This window comes from Mastigoproctus giganteus, chromosome 3 (genome assembly GCF_048544385.1).
Source record: "Mastigoproctus giganteus isolate SK-2022 chromosome 3, ASM4854438v1, whole genome shotgun sequence".
Lineage (NCBI taxonomy): Eukaryota > Metazoa > Arthropoda > Arachnida > Uropygi > Thelyphonidae > Mastigoproctus > Mastigoproctus giganteus.
The window spans coordinates 144,498,367-144,525,001 of record NC_143577.1 but is presented as its reverse complement, the minus strand read 5'-3'; the positions used below and the strand labels follow the sequence as shown (position 1 = coordinate 144,525,001).

Sequence of the window (26,635 nt, the reverse complement as noted above, 5' to 3'; positions counted from 1 at the left end):
GCTGTTGGGAATAGAGATAAATGAAAAAGAAAATGTACTTGTAGATATATATAAAAAAAAGTTTGTCTATAATTTGAGTATAATTTTTTTACTATGCCTCATCTAACTTTGTACATTTTTGTCTCCAGCACTTTAGTTTTTGTATTCCATTTAAATTAGCCATTGAAACTGTATTGCTGTTTTGCAAATCTTATTGATTTGATTTTTTTTTTTTTTTTTCTGAATGTATCTAATGCCTCAGTGTAGGTAACAGTCGTGGAGTTCCAAAATTCAGTTAACAGCCTGGCTCTTCTTGAACTTTGAATTTGGACATAGAGATGTTTTACGGAGAAATTCCGTGGATTTACTGTTGTTTTCCAAATCATAGTAGTGAATTCAGATTAATACAATAATATCAAGTTATAATAGCATTTTAAAATGCATCTAACATTTTTTGGCAACAAGAAACTGAATAACTACACATTATTTGAACCACATGTTCAAAGTTACTTCTGTTTAAAACAATACAACTTGTAAATATTCAAATATTCTACTGCCCACATATTAACTGAAACTATTAGCCACATGGAGACCCTTGTTGGAACTTGTGCGAACTGAGGTTATGAACTCAGGTTAGGTATGAACTAAGAGACATCACTTTTCATTCTGACCTGATATATAACTTATGCTGTATATTACTGAAAAAAAGTTTTTTTTTTTTTCAAAGTTCAAAAATTTGTAGAAGAATGTAAATGTCATTCATGTTTTTGATATATCTGTGCCAGGGAACTATGAGTTTTCTGGTTACATGGTTATTAAATGGGACAAAAATGTTTATGCCTTTTAGTTCAAGGTTTTTATATTCTTGAGCATTGCAAATTTAGAAATCAAATAAGAAATGCTATATTTTAATTGCTTTAGTAATAAATAAAACATAGAGCATTGGCCTGTTTTTATAGGTGAGACAAAGAATTATTATATAATAATTGGGAATTAAATTCATAAATCTCTAATAGCTTGCCTTGTTATATTTCAGTTCTTGTGTATTTTTTAATTGCAGGAGCAAATGGGGAATTCATCTGATTCATTCTTAGGCACAGCAGAAACTTATGATGCAGCACTGGATCCCATGTTATGTAGTAGTCTTGTTTGTCCCATATGTCTTGACTTCTTTTTCAGCCCATTTACCTGTCGTCCATGTGGCCATGTTTTCTGTGAAGTCTGTCTCAGAAAGGTGGCTAAGCCAGATCCAACAAATACTTGTTGTCCTTTGTGTAGACAGCTGATTGGATGTTGTGAAATAAACAGAGGTGAGTTTGTAGTTCATATATTTGTTTTAAGAATGCAAAATAATAGGATCTTATTTTTGGAATAAGATATATTCAGCTCATATATATTCCTTAGGTTGCTTGTGTAAATTCAGGATTGTTTTTTGTAATTGAGGATCTTTGTCATTTTTTATGCAAAAATGCATAAAAAATTAAACACTTTTTTTTGTAGTAAAGGAACTTCCTAATTAGACAGATTTGTTTGAATTTTCTGTTTATCCAAATATTTAGAAACATAAAAATAAAGTTGGCTATTGTTAACATGAAGATCACAGTATCAAAGTAGGAGGTTTGTAAACAGAACTGAAGGATAAGTATAATTCGTGAATATTTTCTTTTGTGAGGTTCCGGTGGGCATATAATCAGTACTGTAGTGTTTTATAAGTTTTACACAATGCATATATTGCTGTAGTAGCTGGGAATAGCCTAGGGTTATTGCATATTGTACAAGCATATCATATGCTTGTAAGTGGATTTTGTGAAAATGTGCAGATTTTCAGTACTCTGTATTCTCTAATTTTAGCTGTTGATATTGCTACTAAGGTAAAACCACACTTCACGAGTGAAATCAAATTTTATCAAAAATTTCAGTATCTTCACAGCAGAGTAAGCTTTTAAACCAGCAACAGTAACAATCTTTTAACATTATCCTGAAATTAGAGTTCATGCATATTGTGGATTTGGCATGGAAAACATTTTAGGTGTTTCTTACAACAAAATGAACTGGACCAAGTGATCCTTTCGAATTCTGAGTTTCTTTAGAGATTTGTTTGTTGTAAAATTGTTTATCTCATGTCATTTAAAGAGGTGGGGAAAATGGGTTTTACTAGGAAATGCTTCAGTTTTGCAAATTGCAGTGCCAGGAGACTAGGCACCTATGAACCAATTTATAGCAGAGGGATTAATTCCATTAACCAATAGGGTGGGATAATTTTTTTTATCCTGGATCCAGGCTTATTGTATAGTAGAAGCCAGGGGTGACCTCTGCTCCCATACTCTGGACACAAGGGTTCATGTGCAGGCTGGTTCAGGATCTTACCGATATTAATTATCAGACCATGCTGCTCCAGGTTTTTATCTTGGATTTGGGATTCTTGTGTAGTCGAAGCCTAGGATAACCTTTGCTCCCATACTCCCTCTTCACTCTAGATGACAACTCCATGGGTCTCTTTTTGTTTACAATATCATAAACTCTGTTATCGATTCTCCATCTCTTCTTGAACAAATACCTTTCGCTATACCCCATTTAAATTCTTGTTATAAAATTAATTTCTCACTGCATGTTCCTCGTACTGATCACTTACTTGGTAGTCCTCTGTTTTGTTTCCTTCAAGTAATGAATTATTACAATATTGATTTTACTCTTAATCTGTCTATCTATAAGAATCTGCCCCTTACTCTGTTTTCTTAATGTAAATTTTGTATATATTTTAATTCTAGTTCTATATTTTGTATATATTTTAATTCTAGTTCTATATTTTGTATATATTTTAATTCTAGTTCTATATTTTGTATATATTTTAATTCTAGTTCTATATTTTGTATATATTTTAATTCTAGTTCTATATTTTGTATATATTTTAATTCTAGTTTTATACTGATTACTACTGTTTTGTATTTTATGCAATTTCCTAGCGTTTTCACCTTTATTTAGGGTGTGTGCCCTGTGTGTGAGAAACCTGTGTATAAATAAATAAAAACTTTGAACATCAGAGTTGGTGTGCAGGCTGGAAAGGGATTAGGAAATCCCGAATTACTGTCTCTAATGCCTGTTGCTATTTAATGACATGGTCAAGATTAATGGATTATTTTAATGATGTTTCAAAGAAAAACTTTGAGTGGAAATAACAGAATTAATATCTAACAAGACTAAGCTGATAACACAGAGTCAATAATTAATCAATATTAATTAACCAACAAACGTTAAAATAATCTGTAAAATGTTTTTTCATAAATTTTATTGTAATCTAATGTAAACATTCATTTTTACGACAATTGAAATATTCTTGGGCTGGTTAAAATTCTTTCATGGGCCATAGTTTGGGGAGCCATGGTGTAGATTATGCTGCCAAATTCAACTTCAGTGAAATACAGTACTGCTATGCTCTCAGTTAAGAAATAGCAGATTACTTTGTTTTCACAGTAAGAATGTACGTACTCTTTGTGACATATTAGGTAACTTTTCAAAATCTACTGGAACTATTTTCTTTCATACAACAAATCCACTTTGACAAACATAACAAAACATGAGTTTCATGAAGAGATCCTAGATAACACATCTTGGCTTTACATCACCTTTTTAGTTATGAAACATTTGAATAAAAACCTCCTTATCAATTTGATTATATAGATTTTTATCTTTTTCGTGTTGCAGTTATGTTTAATAATTATAATTTTGAACTTAACTTTTTTAGATATTTTAAGATAACAAAAAAAAAGGCAAAATTTGCTCAATTAAATGTTATAGTATGTAGTATAGTACCCCCTTAATAGTACGAATGAATGCACTCATGGCTTTGATGATTAGCATTAGCAGAGGCATATGATACAAGAAAGAAAGCTTATACAGCAAAATCAGTCAAAAAAAAAAAAAAAAACCCTTCCCATTTCACCCATCCATTTGCTCCAATAGTTTGTCCAGTTCTTCTTTGAATTTATTTGAGCTATTAACTTCCACGATGGATGGAAGTTTGTTCCAGCAATAAACTACCCACAGGCTAAAAGCAAATTTCCATGCATCTGTTTTACAATAGCCTTTCTTCAATTTGAGTTTATGGCCCCTCAGGTTCGTAATCTGAGCAAGAGGAAGAATCTCATCAGCATTGAGCCTACTCAAACCATTCAAAACGTTATACACCTCAATGAGATCACCTTACAGGTGCCTAGTCTCCAAATGCTGCAATTGCAGATCTTAAGCCTTTCCTGATAAGAGTACCCCTTTGTTCCCCTCAACAATCATGTTGCAGTTCTCTGTACTCAGTCTCGCAACTCTACATTCTTCCTAAAATGAGTTCTCCAGACGTGTACGCAGTACGTAAGGTGTGGCCTGACCATTGCCTTATACGAAGGGATAATCACCTCCTTATCCCTGACAGCAAAATTCCTGTATATCATTGACAAGACTCTGACTTGCTGTGGTACCTGTTTGCACTGCTCAGAAAATTTCATATCTGACTGCACAATTACCCCCAGGTCTTTTTCTTAATATCCATCTTGAAAGTACACCATAGTTCACTTGAGCTTTTCGTCTTACATATCTCATCCCAACTGATTGAGCACAAGATGTGCATTAGTCTGCGTTAGTCTGCTTTCTTGAAATTGACACTTGCTCTTACCCTCAACTGGTGAAATCTCATTTGTCATTGTCCACTGACAATGACAATCAATTCGGCCCTGGAAGGAATGTGCAAGGCTCGAGGGGTAAAATTTTTTTCAGCATGGTCTGTGCTCGTTAACAGGAGAGACTGCTTCTGCAGGGATGGGATACACTTAAATAGAAAGGGTGCAAGAATATTTGCTGATGCTATCAAGGCAGTGTTAGGTGGGTCGGAAAACTGCTAGCTTGGGGGGGATTCACAGTCTAAAAGGTTAAAAGTAGCCGCAGGCAGAGGTGAAGGTGATTCTTGCACAATTTCTATTAGAATTAGTAACAACCTGGAGCAAGGGGTGCTGGGGGTTTCAGGGACTGATGGTAGTCATCGTGAAACAGGTGGGTATATGGGATGTGTCAGGGGGAATAGGAATAGGTGCATGTATACCAATGCTAGAAGTATAGTAAATAAGTTTGATGAATTTGAAGTGTTGGTCAAGACATCAAAGGCAGATATTGTTGGGATATCAGAGACATGGTGTTACACTGATATTAGGAATGCAGAATTGGAATTTGGAGAGTACCATGTGTACAGAAAGGATAGATAGGATAGGAAGGGAGGAGGTGTCATGCTGTTAATTAAGAAAAACATAAAATCAAAAGAAGTGCATCCAGTTGATATAGATGAACAGTGCACTGTTGAGTCAGTTTGGTGTGACATAAGCACTGCGAAAGCAAAAATAAGGGTAGGTGTGTGTTATATAGGCCTGATGACTCGAATGAGTGCAATGAACAATTGTACAGAGAAATAGAGTGGGCTAGTAAATCAGAATGTCTTATAATGGGGGATTTTAACTTCCCAGATACTGACTGGAACTTGTGGGTTGGTCACTCACACAGTAGTAAGACTTTTGTGAATTTATTGGATGATTGTTTTCTGCAGCAGCATGTTTGAGAAGCAGCCAGGGAGGGTAATACTCTTGATCTGGTTATCAGCATTGATCATTCGTGTATTAAGAATTTGCAGATAAAGGAACCACTAGGTGGCAGTATTCACAGTTTACTGATGTGGGATTTACTTAAATATATAATTACCATCAGGGGTAAAGGAAAGGGTTTTTGCTTCCGTAAAGGTGAGTACAGTGATCTCAGACAGTTTTTTTAAATTCTGTACAGTGGGATCAACTGACGATATTACCAACAGTGGGAAGCATTCAAGGAATTAATCGTGGAAGCTACTAAAAGTTTCATACCATTAAGAAATATTGTTCAAGGTTTAGGCCTAAATGGTTATCAAACGAACTAATGAGACTCGTGACAGAGAAGAAAAATACATGGGATGCATATAAATTATCAAGCGACTCAGAAGCCTATGGCAGATATAAGCTAGTCTGTAATCAGGTCACAAAGGAGGTTAGGCAGGTGAAGGCAGATTACAAGAAATCTTTGGCAAAGGATGTTAAGAAAAACAGCAAGGATTTCTTTATTTATATAAACTCTAAAAGGAAGAGGATGAATCTGATTGGTCCACTTGATATCGATGGTTCGACTGTTGATGATCCTGCTCAGATAGAAAACAAACTGAACGAGTATTTTGCATCTACATTCACACATGAGGAGTTAAGATTTGAAAATGGCAAAAGGTTATCAAATTGTAGTAGGGTGCTTAATGATTTTGTATTAACTGAGAGTAAAGTGGAGAAGAAATTGTTATAGTTAAACATAAGAAAGGCACTTGGAGTGGATGGGATCTATCAAGTTATATTAAAGGAGGCGGCAAAGCAACTCTCATAATTAGCCATAATTATGAGAGCATCCTTGGACTCAGGGGAGGTCCACACGGACTGGAAATGTGCAAATGAATCCCCAATTCACAAAAGGGGATCGAAGGGTGGCACGAGTAATTTCAGACTAATTAGTTTAACTTCTGTTCCAGGTAAAATAATGGAGTTACTCGTTAAAGATGCATTGCAGGATCATCTAGACAAGACTACAGCAATAATTCAGACACAGCATGGGTTTGTTAAGGGAAAGTCTTGTCTGACAAATTTGATAGGATATTATGATGTGGTTACAAAGGAACTGGATGCAAAAAATAATTTTGATATCATATATTTGGATTTCAGGAAAGCTTTTGACACTGTTGTGCATGGAAGACTATTGTACAAATTGGAGCAGAATGGTATTAAGGGTAATTTTCTACAATGGATAAAAGGATGGTTGAGTGGGAGAAGACAGAGGGTGGTAATCAGTGGGTGCTGCTCTTCGTGGACTAATGTTATTAGTGGAGTCGCACAGGGTTTGGTATTGCATCCACTGTTGTTTTTTATATTTATCAATGATATTGATGAAGGTATATCAGGCTTAATGTTGAAGTTTTCAGATGATACAAAGGTGGCAGGGTTGTTAATGACAGTAATAGCAGTGTGCTACTGCAACAGGATCTATAAAATTTGGGAAGATGGGCTAAGAAATGGAAACTGAAGTTTAACCTTGACAAATGCAAAGTACTGCATATGGGTAGAAGTAACCTCAGAGCAACGTACCAACTGTGTGGTACTACACTTAAGGTGGTAGAAAATGAAAAAGGCCTGGGAGTAATTGTGCAGTCAGATATGAAGTTTTCTGAGCAATGCAGACAGGCTGCCAAGGCAGGTCATGGGGTTTTGTCAATGATATATAGAAATTTTGCTATCAGGGAAAAGGAGGTGATTGTCCCTCTGTATAAGGCAATGGTCAGGTAGGCCATGCCTTGAGTACTGTGTACAGGTCTGGAGGCCTCATTTTAGGAAGGATGTTGATTTGCTTGAGCTTGTACAGAGAAGGGCAACTAGATTGGTGAAGGCAATGAAGGGATCCTCTTACCAAGAGAGGCTTAAGTTCTGCAAATTGCAGTGGCTAGAGACTAGGCATCTGTGCGGTGATCTGATTGAGGTGTATAAGGCCTTGAATGGGTTGAGCATGCTGAATTCTGATGGTATCCTTCCACTTGTTCAGATTACGAACCTAAGGGGACATAAATTCAAATTAAGAAAAGATAGATGTAGAATAGATATGCGGAAATTTGCCTTTAGCCAGCGGGTGGTTAATTGCTGGAACAAACTTCCATCTGTCACGGAAGTTGATAGGTTAAATAAATTTAAGTAGGAACTGGACAGGCATTTGGAGGGAATGGTGTGTTTTTTTTTGGCTGATGCTGCATAAGCTCATACACTTGCCTTTCTTTCATCACATACTACTACTACTTTAGGATGTCATGGTTGCTTTCCATGAACGATCTTCTTCCATCGTGTTTGTGATATTACTTGGATCTTGATGACCAGCTCAATGATATTCACACCGCTTATACTCTTCTTGATCCGTTGATACAAATAATTCATCAATTTGATTAAAAAAATTTACCCAAAAGGTAAATATTTTTGTAAATTTCCAACTGTTGTCAAATTGCAGATGGACAATTTGAACTGGTGGGCAAATGAGTGGAAAGTGGAAATGATTCATAACAAAGCATGTTGACTTAATTTCCATTAAAATTACATAGAGTAACATATCATGCACAGTGCTGTCATGGAGACTGTAGTGCGTACACACACACACACACACACACACACACACACACACACACACACACACACACACACACACACACCATTCAACTTTCTTTTACCACTGGCTGTGATGCACCAGATACTTTCCTGAAATTGTTCTAAATCATGGTTTGAACTTGCTGCATTCATACAGCTTTTGATCAGAAGCATAACACCTCTCTCTCTCTCTCTCTCTGTCCATTCCTGCTATTCTTCCTGCAGATATTGTATTTCAAAATGAAGCTCATCATCCCCTATATCAGGATGACACCAGGTTATAATTAACCTGATTATAACACCATCAGTAGCATAAATTCTTGTTTTATTGACAATATTCCTGACGTTATTATATAAGCAGTTTAAACTCTTTATTTGTGTTTTATTCAATTCCCCTGATGTTCCTTGTTATTATTTAATCACGTTGTACCTTTGCCAGCCTGTTATACATTTCTGCCCTGCTTGTACTTGCTTATGAGTGATCATCTATGGACCTTTGAGACCGCAGCTCAAATTGACTCTGGAATCCTCTCATTTGAACCCTTTCGTCATCATTATCATCAGCCATTTTCAATCCACTGCAGGATGAAGGCCTCTCCAGCAACTTTCCAGTTTCTTCTGTTTTGTGCAATGGCCATCCATTTACTACCCACAAACTCATGAATTTCATCTTTCCATCTCCGTTGTTGTCTTCAAGGTTTTCTCTTGGGTACCATTCTGTTATTTTCTTAGTCCGTCTGTCATCACATCTTTGAGCTATGTGTCCTACCCAAGACCATTTTAGTTCTTTAGTTTTGATAAGAATGTCCTTTACTTGAGTTTGCTGCCTAATCCATGTGTTTCTCTTCTTATCTAACAGTTTGATTCCAAATATAATTCGTTTCATTCTTCGCTGTGCAGTTCTCAGCTTCTCTTCCATTCTTTTGGTGAGTGCCCAAGTTTCACTTCCATAAGTCATGGTGGGGAGTATACATTGGTTAATTATTTTACGTTTCAGACAAATTTGTGATATTGCTCCTCAGTATGTGACAATATTTCCTGAATGCTATATATCCAAAATTTATTCTTCTCTTGACTTCCATCCATTTATCATTATTACAGCTAATGACTTGTCCTAGATAAGTATGACTCCACCTTTTTAATTACTGCTCCTTCAGTCATTATCCTTTTCTGTGGCATACTTGTTCATCATTACTTTTGTTTTAGCAATATTCATCTTTTGTCCAAAATCCTTACTAACTCTGCATAACTGATTAAGATTTTCCTCCAATTCTTTGGGATCGTGGCTTATGACTACAATGTCATCTGCAAATCGTAAATTGTTTAGGTACTCTCCATTCACATTGACTCCTTTCTGCGACCAGTCTAATCTTCTGAAAGCTTCATCAAGGGCAGTAGTAAACAATTTCAGAGATATTGTGTCTCCTTGTCGAACTCCTTTCTCAATTTTAAATTTATTACTGTCTTTGTCTAGTCTAATAAAGGAGGTAGCATTCCCCTATATTTTCTTCAAAATCATAATATATGGGGTATCTATGCCTTATCTTTCCAGTGCCCGAAACATTGCCTTATGCTGTATGGATTAAAATGCCTTTTCATAATCCACAAATGCCAGTCTGCTGACGAGGCTAGTAGAGGCGAGACGTGTTCAAAGCCGCTAAGTGGATTTTTCTAATTTATTGATTTGAAATTATTGTTTTTCTAAAACTTGATTTAAATTTAGTAGTATTTTGGTCCTTGAGGTTATCACAGACATTCTCTCAGATATGCCAGACAAGCTGTACTTGCTACCTGGGAGTCTAAAACGCTGATGGAACTGATATTCGGGTGACACTCAAGTCAAGTGGACCCAATTTCGGCGAAGTCTGGACGGTCTGTGACAGCCAAATCCTCTGCTTGCACCTTCACAATGGTGGGACTGTTAGTAATCCTGGGTATAACCTCCATGCACAAGTACATGGTGGTTAACCACCTAGGTGTGAACCAACGTAAGCAGGGGTCGAGGTGTGGCGCCCACACCACATGGAGGACCGACGCCCCTCTATGTTACCAGGCTGTACTAGGTGGTAGATGACTCTCATCAACCGGTGAAATACCACCACTTTGCTTATTGGAGGCTTGAAGTGGTGGAACCCATGTTTAGTCTCTAGAGCTAAGTTCTGGTCAACCCTTCCCTATCTCTTCCATCATGCAGTATAATTGATGACTTTTGAGGTTATGATGAACGTCGTGGCGAGATCCACAATATTCCTTACATTTCAAGGGTACAGCTCTAAAACGGTGTTCACAGGGCGGCCGCTAGGTAGTACACTGGACCGAACCTATTGGTAACTCTCTAGGAGGCTTCCGGATCAGCTAGTGTATAATCTTGCTACCTCTACTCTGCCAGATAGTGACTGGAGGGAGTCCGAGTAGTGTGTATGCGGGGAGCATTGTCGAGGCCACGTTATGTCAAGGATCTGGGTATATTCTTACCACATGTATGCCATATCCAAAAATTTCATTACTTCATACAGCATGTCCCACCACTTTTTCTTACTATTGAATACACAATGAATTGTCAAACTAATAGAGCAAGCTTATCTGCGAAAAGATCTAAACCTCCCAAGGACTTCCTAATTCATTTCACAAATATACGTGGTCTCAATTCTAATCTCAACGATGTCCATTTCCACTTGCAGTCTGCCAAACCCCATGTACTTTTTCTGACAGAATCTCAGTTATCAGTTGATTCAACTACTGCTCATCTCAGATGCCCAAATTATTCGCTGTATGATTCCTTTCGCCTCAAAGGTGGTATTTGTGCATATGTCCGTTCTGATATTCCCTGTCAGAGACTTCGCAATTTGGAATCTCCTCTCTTTGATCTTCTCTGGCTTAAAATCTCTCTACCTCATTGTGTCAAATTCATCTGTTGTCTCTACCGTTCTCCCAACTCCATTAATCACTTGGAGCTCTTTGACTTCCTCTCTTTGCAACTTGACTTTCTCCAGTCCAACTTTCCTAACAGTGAGGTTATTTTCCTTGGTGATTTTAATGTTCACAACTCCAGCTGGCTTCCGTTTTCTAGTCACACGGACCCAGCAGGTCGAGATGCTGAGGCTTTTGCAATTACTAATGACCTAGCACAGATTGTTCATTTACCTACAATAATACTGGACAATCCTAATCATACAGCCAATACGCTTGATCTTTTTCTCACAAACAACCCTTCTAAGTACACGGTCGAAGTGAGAGGTCCTTTAAGCACTTCAGATCACAACTTGGTGATTGTCTCTTCTCCAATGGAACCTTTATCTCATGGCTATTCCCAACCTCGTGTTGTTTGGCATTACAAGAATGCAAAATGGGATGACCTGCGAGACTTCTTTTCTTCTTTTCCTTGGTCGGATTACTGTTTCAAAACTTCTGATGTCAACGTTTGCTCAGATCGTGTCAGTGAAATTATTCTTGAAGGAATGGAATCCTTTATCCCACACTCCACTTTAAAATATCGCCCTTTATCTAAACCTTGGTTTTCCAATAAATGTGCTAAGGCTGTCCAACAGAAGAACGTTGCATATCATAATTGGCTTGTTTCTAATTCTTCAGATTCATTTTCTGCCTACACCAAAGCTTGCAACAATTGTAAAGCAGTTATTAATCAGTCCAAACTAGAGTTTGAACAGGCTAAGAGTAGAAAACTTGCTTCTTGCCCTAATGGTAGCCAAGCATTCTGGTCTCTTGCCAAAGCTGTTGGCCGCAACTTTTGCCCATCTCTGCTCCCACCTCTGTCCAAACCAGATGGTTCTGTTGTCACTTCAGCCAAGGATAAAGCTGACCTGCTAGCATCCCATTTTTCTTCCAGCTCATGTATTAATGATCTTGGTAAAACACCTCCCACCATTCCCAACATGCTCCATTCAATGCCTCCTGTGGTTTTCCAATAAAAGGATATTAGAAGGATTTTGATGAATCTTGATGCTAAGAAAGCTCCAGGTCCCGATGGTATTTCTCCACTTGTTCTCAAAACCTGTGCTCCTGAACTTACTCCTATTCTTTGCCGCCTTTTTTCACTTTCTTATTCCAAAGGTGTTTTTCCTTCTGCTTGGAAATTTGCTCATATCCAGCCAGTTCCTAAAAAGGGTGACAAATCCCTCCCATCCAATTATCGTCCCATTGCACTTACTTCTACTCTTTCTAAAGTAATGGAGAAATCAATTAACCGCCAACTCTTAAACCACCTAGAATCCTTCCGTATGATCAACGATCGTCAGTATGGATTCCGTCAGTGTCGATCCACCGGTGATATTCTGGCTTATGTTTCCCATTTATGGACTAATTCAATGGAAAGGTTCGGTGAAACACAAGTAGTTGCTCTTGACATCTCAAAGGCTTTTGATCGTGTTTGGCATAAAGCTCTTCTAAACAAGCTTACATCTTATGGTTTGCCAACTGTTTTTAGTAATTGGTTATCCAGTTTTCTCACTGATCGCTCACTGAGGGTGATGGTAGATGTCTCTCTGTCTTCTAACTTCTCCACTAATGCTGGTGTCCCCCAAGGTTCAGTTCTTTCCCCCACTCTTTTCCTCTTGTATATCAATGACCTTCTTCCATTGACTGGAAATCCTATCCATAGTTTTGCTGATGATAGCACATTGCATTCAACTTTCCATTTTGAGAAACCTTGTCCTGCTCAATCAGCTGTAACTTCTCGGAAATCTGCTACCAATTCCTTAAATGCCGATCTTCAGGTAATTCTCCAGTGGGGCAAAGACAACTTAGTTGATTTCAACCCTTCTAAAACTCAGTCTTGTCTTATATCTCGCAAAAAGGATTCTTCTGCTCCTATGCTTATGTTTAGTGACACTCCAATTTCTAGGCAAAATGATATATCTCTCTTGGGGATTACCCTGACTTCTAATCTGTCTTGGCACAAGCACATTACAAATATTGCTTCCTCTGCATCTAAAAAACTTGGTTTTCTCTTTCGCTCTCGGTGTTATTTTTCTTCCAAACAGCTGCTCACTCTGTATAAATCGCAAATCCCCCCCCTGCCATGGAATATTGTTCCCACATCTGGGGTGGTTCTCCCAAAACCTCTCTCAGGCTTCTTGATTCCATTTAGAAGAGGGCAGTTAGGTTAATTAATGATTCATCTCTAACAGAGTTTCTCCACTCGCTTTCGCATAGACGCACTGTTTCTGCTGCATGCCTCTTCTACAGATACTTCCATGGGCACTGTTCTTCTGAATTGTCTTCTATAATTCCCGCTCTCTCTTTCAAAACAGTCCGAACACGTGCCGCCACCAGCCAACATCCATTTACTGTCCAACTTCAAACCCACAGAACCAACTTTTCATCTCCCTCATTTATTCATTCAACTGCCATTTTCTGGAACAACCTTCCTTCATATGTATTTCCTGAAAATTACAATCTACAGAAGTTCAAGTCCAATGTCAACAAATATCTTCTTTCGTCTTCTCAACCTTCAACCCAAGCACGGTACTAAGTACTATAATTTCTAATACCTCTCGTGTTTGGGGTTCACATAAAAAAAAAAAAAAAAAAAAGTATAGCATTATTTTGTGATTTTCTGATTAATTTGGTGTATTTATTCTTTACTCGGCCTTGCAATTGCATAAAAGTATCGGTAAGGGTATCCACGTGTACAAGTCGCAACTCCGCTGAACGAGAAGTTTTTTAGCCATACTTAGCCACTTATTGAATATTTTTTACATCAAATTATTTTTTGTAAGTAGCTTATAGACCTAGTAAGGATCGGTAGTTTATTCTGAATTGAGACAGCAAGATTTGAAACTTAATTAATACTTAAGTGTCCATAGATTACCGTTCATAACTTCCCGCCTTTGTCTTGTCATATGATCGTTATATATCGAACCTAGATAGCATTAATATAGTATAGGTTATAATATTTTCGGTGATCGGTAAAATCTATTAAACTTGTTGAACTTCGTTGGCATTTAAATTGTACTTTTAACTGAATACATATACCGACTTAGATTACAAATGTAACATAATTAATTAATACATAACTGATACGGAAATTATATAAAAGGAACTCGGAGATAATTAATACTTGACACTAAAAAATATATATCCCGTTATAACTGTGTTGGGAGATAAGTTAGGGTTATAAACTGAAATTGAAATTTTATTTAAATTAAAAGAAATCATGACTCAAACCAGAGCAGCAAAACAAAAGACTCAAGCTAATGGAAGTGCTGTGGCTCAGAGGAGAACTGAGGGGGGCAGTTGCCTTCTGAATCACAGCCTTCTAAAATGCACAGCTTGCATGATGTTTGTGGAGCAATCAGGTACGGGACATGATATTGCCATGGGGGATGTCTTTGTGTGTGCGCGATGCAAAGAGTGTATCGAAATCAGGCAACAACTCAGCGTTCTTATGGGCCTATATGAGAGCTTGAAGGACAGGGTGGATGCCCTCGAAGGAACTAAATTGAGGGGCCCATCAAGCTCTCAGCTGCTCACATCAACGCCAGAGCTTGCACTTGGTCATCGCGCAACACAGCGGCAACCCCCAAGGCAGAATGCGCTGGTTGCAAAGGAACTAGTAGTTGTTGGTGATTCTATTGTCAGGGAAACGGGGAACATGCTTTGTAAAAAGGATAGGTGGAACAGGACTGGGGTATGTCTGCCAGGGCCAAAGGTTGATGACGTTGTAGAGCAGATATCATCTTTTAAGGGCACAAAAGGTGATATAGTTGTACACGTTGGCACTAATGATATCAAGAGTAGGAGACCGGCAGAGGTGCTTAACAAGTACAGGTCACTGTTGAAAAAAAGCCTTGAAATAGGGTTGAATTTGAAAGTGTCTGCAATTCTGCCCAGACACGATAGGAGGGAGTATATGATGAGAGCCTTGTAGATCGATTTGGCCCTGGAAAGATTGTGCAAGGCTCAAGAGGTAGAATTTTTTTCAGCCTGCACTGTACTTGTGAACAGGAGAGATTGCTTCTACAGGGATGGGATACACCTAAATAGAAAGGGTGCAAGAATATTTGCTGATGCTATCGAGGCAGTGTTAGGTGGGTCGGAAAACTGCTAGCTTGGAGGTAGACAAAGACGAATAGATTAACAGTAGCCACTGGCAGAGGTGAAAGAGATTCTTGCACTGCTTCTATTGGAATGAGCAGAATCCTGAAAAACAAGATGCAGGATATTTCAGAGACTGCTGGGTGTCATTGCGGTACAAGTAAACACATGGGTTGTGTTAGGGTAGCTAAGAATAGAAATAGGTGCATGTATACTTGCATGTACACCAATGCTAGGAGTTTAGTAAATAAATTTGATGAATTTGAGGTATTGCTCAAAACATCAAAGGCAGATATTGTTGGGATATCAGAGACGTGGTGTCACACAGATATAAGGGATGCAGAACTGCAATTTGGGGAGTACAACATCTACAGAAAGGATAGACAGGATAGGAAGGGGGGGAGGGGTTATGCTATTAGTTAAGAAACACATAAAAACCAAGGAAGTGAAGCCAGTGGACATCGCTGGACAGTGCAGTGTCGAGTCAGTTTGGTGTGACATAAGCATTGGGAGATCAAAATTGAGGGTAGGAGTGTGCTATAGGCCTAATGACTCTGATGAGTACAATAACAAACTGTACAGGGAAATAGAGTGGTCCAGTAAATGAGAGTCTTATAATGGGAGATTTTAATTTCCCAGATATTGACTGGAATTTGGGGTCTGGTCACTCACACACTAACAAGGCTTTTGTGGATTTATTGGATGACTGTTTTCTACATCAGCATGTTCGGGAGGCAACTAGAGGGAGGAATACTCTTGATTTGATTATCAGCAGTGATTCTTTATGCATTAAGAATCTGCAGATAAATGAACCACTAGGTGGCAGTGATCAGTGTGCTGAAGTGGGATTTACTCAAAGAGGTAACTACCTCTTTGAGTAAATCCCACTTGATGAGAATCAATTCGGTTGATTCTCATCAAGTATTCTTTCTAATCTGTTAGTAATGATCCTTGTGAACAACTTGTAGATGTGGGATAACATGCTAATTGGTCTATAATTTCCAATTTCTGATTTATCTCCTTTCTTATGCAGCAAAACTACGATTGCATTATTCCACTCTTTGGGCGCCAAACCTTTTCTAATGTATTTTGTGAAGAGTCTTGCCAGTTTTGTGTGATGTCTCTTCCTCCCAATTTTAACTACAATAACTTCATCTTCATCTACAGTAACTTCATCTTTCTGATTCTTCATTTTCTTCAACGCATGTTCTACCTCATCAGGAAGGATATCAGGTGTGTTGTACGTGTTACTAATTTGCGATCCGTCTTCCCCACTGCTGACATCATTCCCTCGCTCCTTGTATAACTCTTTGTAGTAGTCTTCTGCTATTTGAATTTTGCCTTCTCTGCTATTCTTCAGTTTCAGTATGATTTATCTTTCTGTATTACTGATGATTTAAATCCTTTGTTTTCCCTTAATGCTTGTTCTACTTTACTTGTGTTAAATTTTCTTATGTCCTTTGAACCCTTTAGTCAGGTACAAATATGACTTTGATGATATACCATCATAAAAATCGTGTATCACTGTATGTCATCCCTGCAAAATAAATTTGTTCTTCCAACTAAGCCACACAGGTAAAAATTTCCCTCTGAAAGCCTTGCAAAATCCGTGCAGCCTAAAGTTAATTGACACTGCTCACATTTTAAAATCCCTCCTATCATGCCTGGCCAGGATTGCAGACATAATTAATTTTTGCCCTGTCTTATGACACTGCACTTTGAAACTAAATCCTCAGTATGTCTGCATTTAATATAAATAAAACTCCATTAGCACCCTGAAGTCGTGACTGATTACATTATCAATAATGTGGGTGACACATTCTGGTTCTGTTTCACCACTGTTTTTTTCATATAAAACTACCTCTGGCATACCACTAGATGATTGATTCGTTGTTGAGTCCCTAATTTTAATCTGTTCCAGGGTATTGCCTGTTTTCTTAGTAACTCAGTTTTTATATTAATGTGCTAAGTTTCAGTCTAAGATCATCATGCTCCCTGCATCTAGTACTCAGAAACGAATCATTTGTTGAATTGAACACATTGGGAAAAAAAATAAAAATAAAATCAAGTACTTTTAGAACTTGTAAATGAAGAAAACCTTAAATGTTGAAAAATGGATCTGTATTTAAAACAGTTATGGATTTAGATTTCTAAAAGTTGGCAAGTATGCATCTAGTAGAGATAAATAAGAACAATTTGGGAATTTGAGACCTGCATTTTACAAGGTGTGGGTCTCGAAGCCCCAATTTGTTACTCCCTGACTTCTGTCTGTGGGGATGTCTGAAGTCTGTTTTTTGTCAGAACAGCTCTCACACAGCAAACCAGCTGAAAAGGACATCACAGCATGCAGAAAAGTTATCAAATAAATGTTTCACAGAGCAATTTTCAAGCTTAGAGAGAAGAATTCACATATGTATAAAAGATTACAAGGAATTCAGCTTGAATGTCTAATGTAAGTATCAAACTGCAAACATCTCTCTATGAGGGTTGGGGAGGTTGAAAAGTTTATAGCCTGAGTATGAAAGGGTAGTGATACTGTGTTAATCTCTATACTTAATGTATAGCACTTCAAATAGTAATCTACCAAGTTTCATACGGTTTTATTAGCAACTTTTTTTAATTACAGGTCCTGAAGCCAACAAAGTTGTGTGAATGAGTAAAGATGGACAAAATCAGTCACTGTGCAGTCATCCAAGATTTGAGAAAAAAAAGGGACTAATGCCAAAGGCAATTTACTAGGATATGGTTACAACACTGGAGGAGGTTGATCCTTCCTATTCCATGGTTACAATGTAGAAAGCAGAATTTAAACGAGAGAGGGAGAGTCTGGAAGATGATCCACACTGTGGAAGATCTGCAACGTCCATCACTACAGAAGTTGACAGTGTGCATGATCTGGTGATGGTGATCAGTGAGTGACAATTCAGTACATTTCCAGTGTCTTGGACATCTCATCTGAACGTGTATGCCACATAACAAAGGAAACTCACTATGAAAATTGTGTCAGCACAATGGGTTCCAAAGTTGTTGACAGCAGATCAAAAACGCACAAAAGTTGTCAAGTGAACATTTGTATAATTTTCAAGACGATCCAGCAAATTTCTTGCAAGGTTTGTGATCATGGGTGAGATGTGGGCTTGCAGCCAGGCTCTTCAAACACAGCTCTTTTCTGTTCCAAAGAAAGCCAAGTTGATTCTTCCTGCTGGCAAGGTGATGGCATTAGATTTTTGGGATGCTGATGGTGTGTTACTAATGGATTACCTTTAGAAAAGCCAGACAGTCATAGGGGCATATTATGCAATTCTTGTGAGGCATTTGTGTGAAAACATCACAGAAAAATGCCAAGCAAACTCAACAAAGGAGTCTTCTTGTTCCATCAGGACAACGTGCCTGCTTGCAAATCCGTCATTGCCATGGCTGCACTGCATGGATGCAACTTTGAAATCTTGGACTATCCCCCATATTCACCAGATCTGGCACATCAGACTTTCACCTATTTCCTAATTTGAAAAAATATCCTGGTTGGCATCCATTTTCTCATTAACAGTGATGTAATTGCTGCAGTGAATGCATTCCTGAAGACCAAGGGAAAATTTTCTTTGCAGCTGGAATCAATGCATTGCAGCACCAATGGCAGAAGTGTATTGACTCCAAAGGGGACTATGGTGCAAAGTTGTGTGTGACTGGGCCACTCAAATAAGCCCTTCATACTCAGGCCACAAACTTTTCAAATGCCCCATGTATCTCAACTCTAGTTGTGTGTGTGTGTGTGTGTGTGTGAGAGAGAAAGAGAGAGAGAGAGAGATCTTATTAATATTTAAATAATAATGAACTAACTACTGTTTGCAAATACTGAACTTAATTATTTATAAGTAATTTGATGAGAAACAATATGAAATTTAATTGATTGTGATTAGTAATCCTATCAGCACAAGCGTTCCTGAATATTCAGATTTTCCACTGCCAAGTTTGAACTGCTAGTCAGTAAGTTCTATGGTTGTGTTCATAAATGACATAATTTCTTAACTCTGGAGAAAGTACATTATACACTTTCAGTATAGTCTCCCCTTCCTTAGGCGCCTCCATAGCCAGGTGGGAAGGAGCAGCAGTGCATAGCACACGCTCCTTGATTAGACCGGGGTTCGAACCCGTCACCACCAAATACGGAGGATGCGGAAAGGTTATGGAACGACCACCGCATATTCCCAGAGCAATATGGCCTTAGTTGCTAATGCTCCTAAAAACCAAAACAACAACTCCCCTTCCTTCCTCTTCTATAATAATATTTTGCTCTCATTTTGGAAGATGGCTAATGCCATAATGTCATTGTGAGTGCTGTCCTTAGCTATGTGCAGCAGTGATAACGAGGAGAAGATGGAATTGATTCTGTATTGTCGTTCAGACTGGAACTGGCTTAGCCGGTTTGGCTGTTTCTTTTACAATAGATCCCAAATATGTTTTTTTAAAAATGAAACAATATTTTCTGTTGCTGTTTCACCTAAAGGTAAAATTTTTTTCATCTAAAGGTGGAATTTATCTGGTTCCATTTATGGATGATTTACCTGATGAATGCAAATAAAACTACCTGCAGAAGTGTAAGCAGCAGTGGCTATTATTTCATTTTCCTTGGCTCCTGCTGAACTTTCTTGGGTCCGTTTTGATGTTGGTTGGCATCATTCAGCAGATTCAAAACACCATACTTCATGAATTGCAATATTCATTGTAAAAAGGAAAAGAAAAAATCTATTTTCAATCTGAGCAGCAAAGGTGCTCAATGCCTATGATTGATCTTTTTCTCCTTCAGAGAGAAGTTAGGGTTGCAGAACGTGATGCCATTTTTTGCTTTGCCAAATATTCTCTCAAAAGGGTACGAACTGTGTCATGGCTGATGCCACCAACAGACAGTCTCATTACAGGTCAGTCTTCAACTTTGCAATAATCCTTGAATTTTTTTCAGTAATTCTGTCAGTTTTGGGGAGGATAAATAAGTTCTGTCAGAACTTATGAACTGACCCTCATATAGGTAAGGAGCTCTTTATGATCAAGATTTAGCTTCTGGATTCACTGATGAGAAAACTGTCTCCATCAAGAGGTTGTAGTTATATCAAATGGAAGATACTGTGTTGTTTTAAGTTTTCATAAATGTTCTGTGCTCTACCTATGACCATCAAAAAAATCACACAGTTTCACAAATTTTTGCTCATACCAAGCTACACAACCTTCATATGCATTGTTTCCAACCTGGAGTTTCTGATTTAGAGCCAGCTACAATTACTAATATAAGTTATTCAAAAACTTGAAATTCTGGACTTTATTTAATAAGATTTATGGAAATTTGGATTCCAGTATTAACTGAATGTAGTTCAATCCCAAATTTCTCTGTAAATTGAGTATCATATATTATGTTATTAATCGTTTTAACTTAAAGAATAACAAGGGTAATTGTTATAAAGATCTTTCTTTCTTGATGAAATCTTTCTTTTTTTAATGTTAAAACCAACTAAAATAACTAAATTTGCCCTTACTTATAAACGTTGATAATTTGCATTTTGCAGAAATATCTACTGAAGTGCGAGCAAACTTTCCAGCAGAATATAAAGCTCGTCTCAAGTCTGAAGACAGAGCTATACTGCAGACATCACCCTTGCCATGGACTCCCAACTATCATCTTCAACATTTGACTTTGTTTGGAAGAAATTTGTTTTCAGGAACTGGAGAGAATAGAATGCGAAACTTTTGGACAACCTTATCTTTATCTTTGCCAACTATTGGCATTTTAATATTACTAAATATCACTAGCATTCTGATGTTTCTGTTGAGTTACTTTGGGTGTTCTTATATTCCGTGTGCCATTGCACGTATATCATCTATAGTGTGGCATACTCTTACATCCCAGATCCACCTTAAAGAAGAAGGAATAACAAGACTACACAATGCAATTTCAAATTGCATGCTCTTAATAGCTTTCACCGTTGCACTTACTATTGTTGCATATAGAAGAATGAAATTACTAGCGCAGCATAACTAATATGAGTAGGTTTATATTTACAATGAAAATTTTTATTATTGTTGAATATTAGTTCATATTTAAGATATGAAAACAAGTTAAAAAAAAAGTTTCAGAAATAATTATAAGCTAAGTTTCCAAAGCCAGTCAACTTCTGAACCAGCTCTTTGGCTGAATGAAAATTTTTCATGCCTGTGAAATGGTATTGGCCTCTGCACTTTGCCAATAATAGTCTGGTAAAATTGCAGCACATAGTTTTACGAATTTTGTTCCATAAATGATTAATTATATGAACAAGGTCCTTATAGGTAAGAATAAATATTTTTACTTATTAAACAAACAGATTATATATTATCCTTATTTGTCATATTGTTGATAGAGAACAAGGGAGAAATGCAGATTTAGAGCATTTTTCTACAGAAATTCTATGATAAATATTTGTATTTTTAAAGTTAAGTGGGTTCTAAAAGCCAGTGACATGGATCAGTTTGGTGAATAAAAATTTTATTAAAAAAAAATAATAAAAATATTTTCAGTTTTGGTATTTACTTTTGAAATTCCGAATTTTCTAAATACTTAGAATTTATCCATTTTAATAGAATCTTCCATTTTAATGATTTTAAAATTACACCAGTTATAGAAGTTGTACAGATATTTTCTAAATTTGCATTACCTCCTGCCTTCTGTAGTTTTTTAGGAAAAAGAAAACATTATAGTATTACAAGGAGATTTTTTCACTTGTTCAAGTTTTCTTTACAACACTGTACATGTTTTTTTACATGAAAAACATTGTAAGGAGATACATGAATGTATAGTGCAAAAATGTATAGTATAGCAATTAGATTTGTCATAGAATTAATGCTTTTTTATACAAGATCTGTAGATAAAAAAAAAGCATTACTATTTTAAGTATATATGGTAGTGGATTTGTATTATATATATATATATATATTTTTTTTTTTTTTTTTTTTTTCTCTGAATAATATGCCTAAATATATTTAGATCATTTAAATATTCCTGTTCTCATTACTGAATATTACTGTCATTCTGATTTAAATTATTCATCATCAGAGATGTCAACACAACTCCTTGTACCTCCAAAACACTCCTTAAAGAATTGAAATCTTTAAAGGTTGTTGCCACATAGTAACAAATAGTAACTTTCTCAATGGGGACAGGTATATGGAACCATTGCTCTCAAGTTACATATTATTGTTTTATTTCTGTGATTTTGGCCCCTCTGAATGGATTCTGTTTTCATACTTGCAAAATTTTGAGCATTTACTGCTGTGCTAGATGCAAAATAATGTCAATAAATCGAACAGTTTCCGTGCTGAGAGAGAGGAATCCTTGATTAAAGGATTGAGAAAAAATGCTATTATCTGATTATTGGCATTAAAGAACAATACACAAGTATAATAATTATAACTATAAAGAAAAACACTTCTCTGCATGCATAGTAACAAATAAAAGTTTAATTTAAAAATAGCTGCTCAACTAAAATCATATTTTGATAAAAAATAAATTTTTCTAAATTTTATAAATTATTGCAAGCCCATTTAAGCAACATTTTCAGTTTTATGCTGTGTTGATTGGATTGTAAAATTTTGGACACTCAAGGCTGGTGGACAAAGACATTACAGTGAGCTGCAGCAGTTCGTACTCATTTGGCAATGGTATGGATATGGGAAATAGTAAATAAAAATTTGCTTGATAGTAGGATGAAAGCTTTGTCAGTGAATCAGTTGGTTGATAAGGATATCAGTGATATGTACTTCTACAGGTCAAATTTAAAAACCATTGAAATTACCATTAAATTGCAGAACACAAAAACAACTGACTGACTGACTGACTTGTGGAGACACATGCAAAGAAGATTTATAATCACGTGCAGGTATAAACCATCCTGGAAACAAATAGCACATACATTTGGTGTCGCGCCAACTTTCCTACTGGAGTAGTGTTAGGTGATTTGAAACATACCTACATTTATGTACCAGACACAATTCGAAATATATATGAAAAAGAAAAGAAAATAGTTGTCAGGTTTTAATGAAATTTGGAATGACTTGTGCGCGAATGGGTGAAAAGGGGGAGTCCACCACTTCCTCCTGACCAAAACATATATTTTCAGGCATTTGAAAAAAGTAATTTCTTTTCAGTATCAAAATTTACTGATTGTCATTGACAAAAAGCTGACTTCCCCTTGGAATTGTATACAGAAGTCAAAATATGACTGCGATGAAAGCATCTTTTATTCACCATTTTGATTGTTCAGGATTTCTTGTAATTTATTCAACTGCCATAGCTTTCTGATTTCTTCAGAATTTTGAACAACTAAACCTTACTTTCAAGTAAACGCTCCACTGATTTTTTAAAATCCAGATTAAAAACTGTAAATAATACATATGAAGATTTCGATATGGCTGCCTCATCAGCCAAGAATAGTACTAAAATTTTTTAATAAAAATTATTTTATTGTTCATATTCCAGGACCGACCATATAAGTCAGAAATTTATGACAGAGAATTACAGGACCATACAGTAATTAGCAGTCACATGAGCTATAACCAGGGTTAGTTGAAAGAAAGGTGTGTAATGCTGTACCTCATGTTTGACGAATCGGTATGGTGCAAATCCATTTCATGATTAAGTCTGTGTAAATTGGCAGGAAACTTATATGGCAGGAATTCAGCACCCACTCACAACCGAATTCTATGAATTATTCCCAATAACTTTGTTACATCATAGTAATGTTATACAGGCAATCCCTGTATAACACGGTACTTCTACAAGACGGTTTCACTTTAACACGATTGGTAAATTGCGGCAGTCGTCACACAGCACAGTACTTATATAACATGGTTTCGCTCCAACACAGAGAATTGTGGCAAATTTTGCATAACAAGGTATTTTTGAGCTTTTGTGTGTAGAAAACCCTGCTATTTTATTGGATATAATTTTTCAACGTTTCCATTATCTTTTGTGAATCCCCACTTTTGGCAAGTCCGTTATGCAAAAAAAAAAAAATAAATAAATAAAATATAGGTTCTGTGCTATTGAACTTTTGGAAAAAAATCTAGATTTAAAAGTTTTATTTCTGTTGGATAACGTGCCAGGCCATCCAAAAGATTTGTCATCCAAACATTGCAGTAATGTTCCTCCCACCTAATACAACTTTAATTTACCTTTAAAACTCATTTCATCAGAAAATTATTACAATCAATTTTGGAAAAAATTGATTCTGAAGCTATTGAAGTAATGGAGCCATGGAAACATTTTTCAGTTGTGGACTGTATTGGAATCGTAGCTCTATCACTCAAAGTAAAACCAACCGTCAACATTAACTGAGTGTTGGAAAAATGCATGGTCAGAGTCAGCTCATTTAGGAAATATGGTCAAACCGGCAGAAAACGAAATCAGTGCGATAGTACAACTTGCTAAGGAGGGGAAGGCTTTGATGATTTGCCTTTATTTATTACTGAAGACATTCAATAATTATTGGTAGAAAAAGAGGCTGGCAAAGCAGATTTGGTGGAAATGGCATTGGAGGTAAACCAGATCAATTCAGAGGATGATAGCGCAGATAAATCCTGAAGTTCCAAATTTTACACCAAACAGCATACGGGAAGGCATGAAGTTTGCTTTCTAATTGCCGAGCAATTAAAATCTTATTTATTGGATGCAGATCTCTTGACTGAAAGGAGCACAAAAGGGAGCTTCAAAAATGCTTAGCTCAATACCATGAAATTTACAAAGATCTATCAAGCATAAGCTAACAAACCAGTTTACTGATTTTTTAGAGAGAGCAGAAGATACATGAAATCTAAATGCTGCAGAAGAAAGTTCAGAAGGTGAAGATATTCTGCTTCTGCAACAGAAAAACGTTCTTGTTTGGTTGTGCTTAGCAGGGATGAAGAGGAAGAAACTTAAATGAACGTACATTATCTGGCATATATGTATCACAGTTTGTAAGGCATTTGTTCAGTTATTACTATTTTTAATAAAAATTAAGTTTCCAATAGTCAAAAAAATTATGTATTTTTTTGTTAGCTTTTGGAATGAAACCCCTTTTTTTTGTACTGGTTCTCAGTCCCGTAACATGGTTTCGCACTACACGAGATTTTATAGGAACCTAACTACTGTGTTATACAAGGATTACCTGAATTGTAATAATTCAGTTATAAATAAATTCAGTTTTTTCAAATATTACAGCAGTCCCTTACCAAACGTGTATTTGAGAGAACACAGTTTAAAATTAAACTGTGTTCTCTCAAATACACGTTTGTTAAGGGACTGCAAAATTTTAAACCCCACATTCCCAACCCCCCCCCCCTATATGCATGGTTCTAATCAGTAAAATATCTTTATTATTAAAAGGAGAACTGTACAAATGCCTTCACGACATTGGAATGCCAGCAGTTTACAATTTGAGTAAGGCACATAAAGTAACATAACAATTAATAGAAAAATACACTTGAATGATATGTTAATATTATACAGTATGAATGACAAATAGGTCCTCTGTCAAAACCAGATGGTTCTGTTGTCACTTCAGCCAAGAATAAAGCTGACCTGCTAGCATCCCATTTTTCGTCCAACTCGTGTATCTTAAAAGCCTCCTGCTGTCTTCCATCAAAAGGATGTTAGAAGGATTTTGACAAATCTTTATGCTAAGAAAGCTCCAGGTCCTGATGGTATTTCTCCACCTGTTCTCAAAACTTGTGCTCCTGAACTTACTCCTGTTCTTTGCCAGCTTTTTCACTTTCTTATTGCAAAGGTGTTTTTCCTTTTGCTTGGAAATTTGCTCATATCCAGCTAGTTCCTTAAAAGTGTGACAAATCCCTCCCATCCAATTATCATCCCATTGCAGTTACTTCTATTCTTTCTAAAGTAATGGAGAAATTCAATCAATTAAGAGCCAAATCTTAAACTACCTAGAAACCTTCCATCTGATTAATGATCGCCAGTATGGATTCACTCAGTGTTTATCCACTGGTGATATTCTGGCTTATGTTACCCATTTATGGACAAATTCAATGAAAAAGTTTGGTGAAACACAAGTGGCATCAGGGGTTTCCTCCATCTCCGTGTTGCTTTCTTTGTGGTCATACCAGTTTCCTGGGAATGCCAGAGGTTTAAAAGTGTGTGGGTATTGTACCTGTGTAATGTTGTGTACCACTGTTCATCTGGTCATTTAGCCGCTGGAGCCCAGCGTTGCCTCACCTTTGCCCCATGGAGGCAGACCAGGAAACACCAGTAGACTAAGATTTACTCTGGCAGGTCCTGCCGCTTAATTTCCTGAGATTTCGGCAGCTAGGACCTTACAAAAAAAAAAAAAAAAAAAAAAGTTCAGTTGTAGTGAACTGTT

The 26,635-nt window shown here is 36.7% G+C and overlaps 1 protein-coding gene across 5 annotated transcripts in view; it reads left to right on the top strand.

The window, feature by feature from the left end:
• Positions 1–21,649, top strand: part of LOC150088301 (uncharacterized) — a 175,184-nt gene extending 153,535 nt beyond the window's left edge. For all 5 annotated transcript variants that reach the window (XM_090370688.1, XM_090370689.1, XM_090370686.1 and 2 more), the window contains exons 5-6: positions 1,040–1,289; positions 20,813–21,649. In XM_090370688.1, the coding sequence (XP_090226814.1) occupies positions 1,040–1,289; positions 20,813–21,285 (723 nt within the window). In that variant the 3' untranslated portion in view covers positions 21,286–21,649. The remainder of the gene's footprint in view (positions 1–1,039; positions 1,290–20,812) is intronic.
• Positions 21,650–26,635: the final 4,986 nt, after the last annotated feature.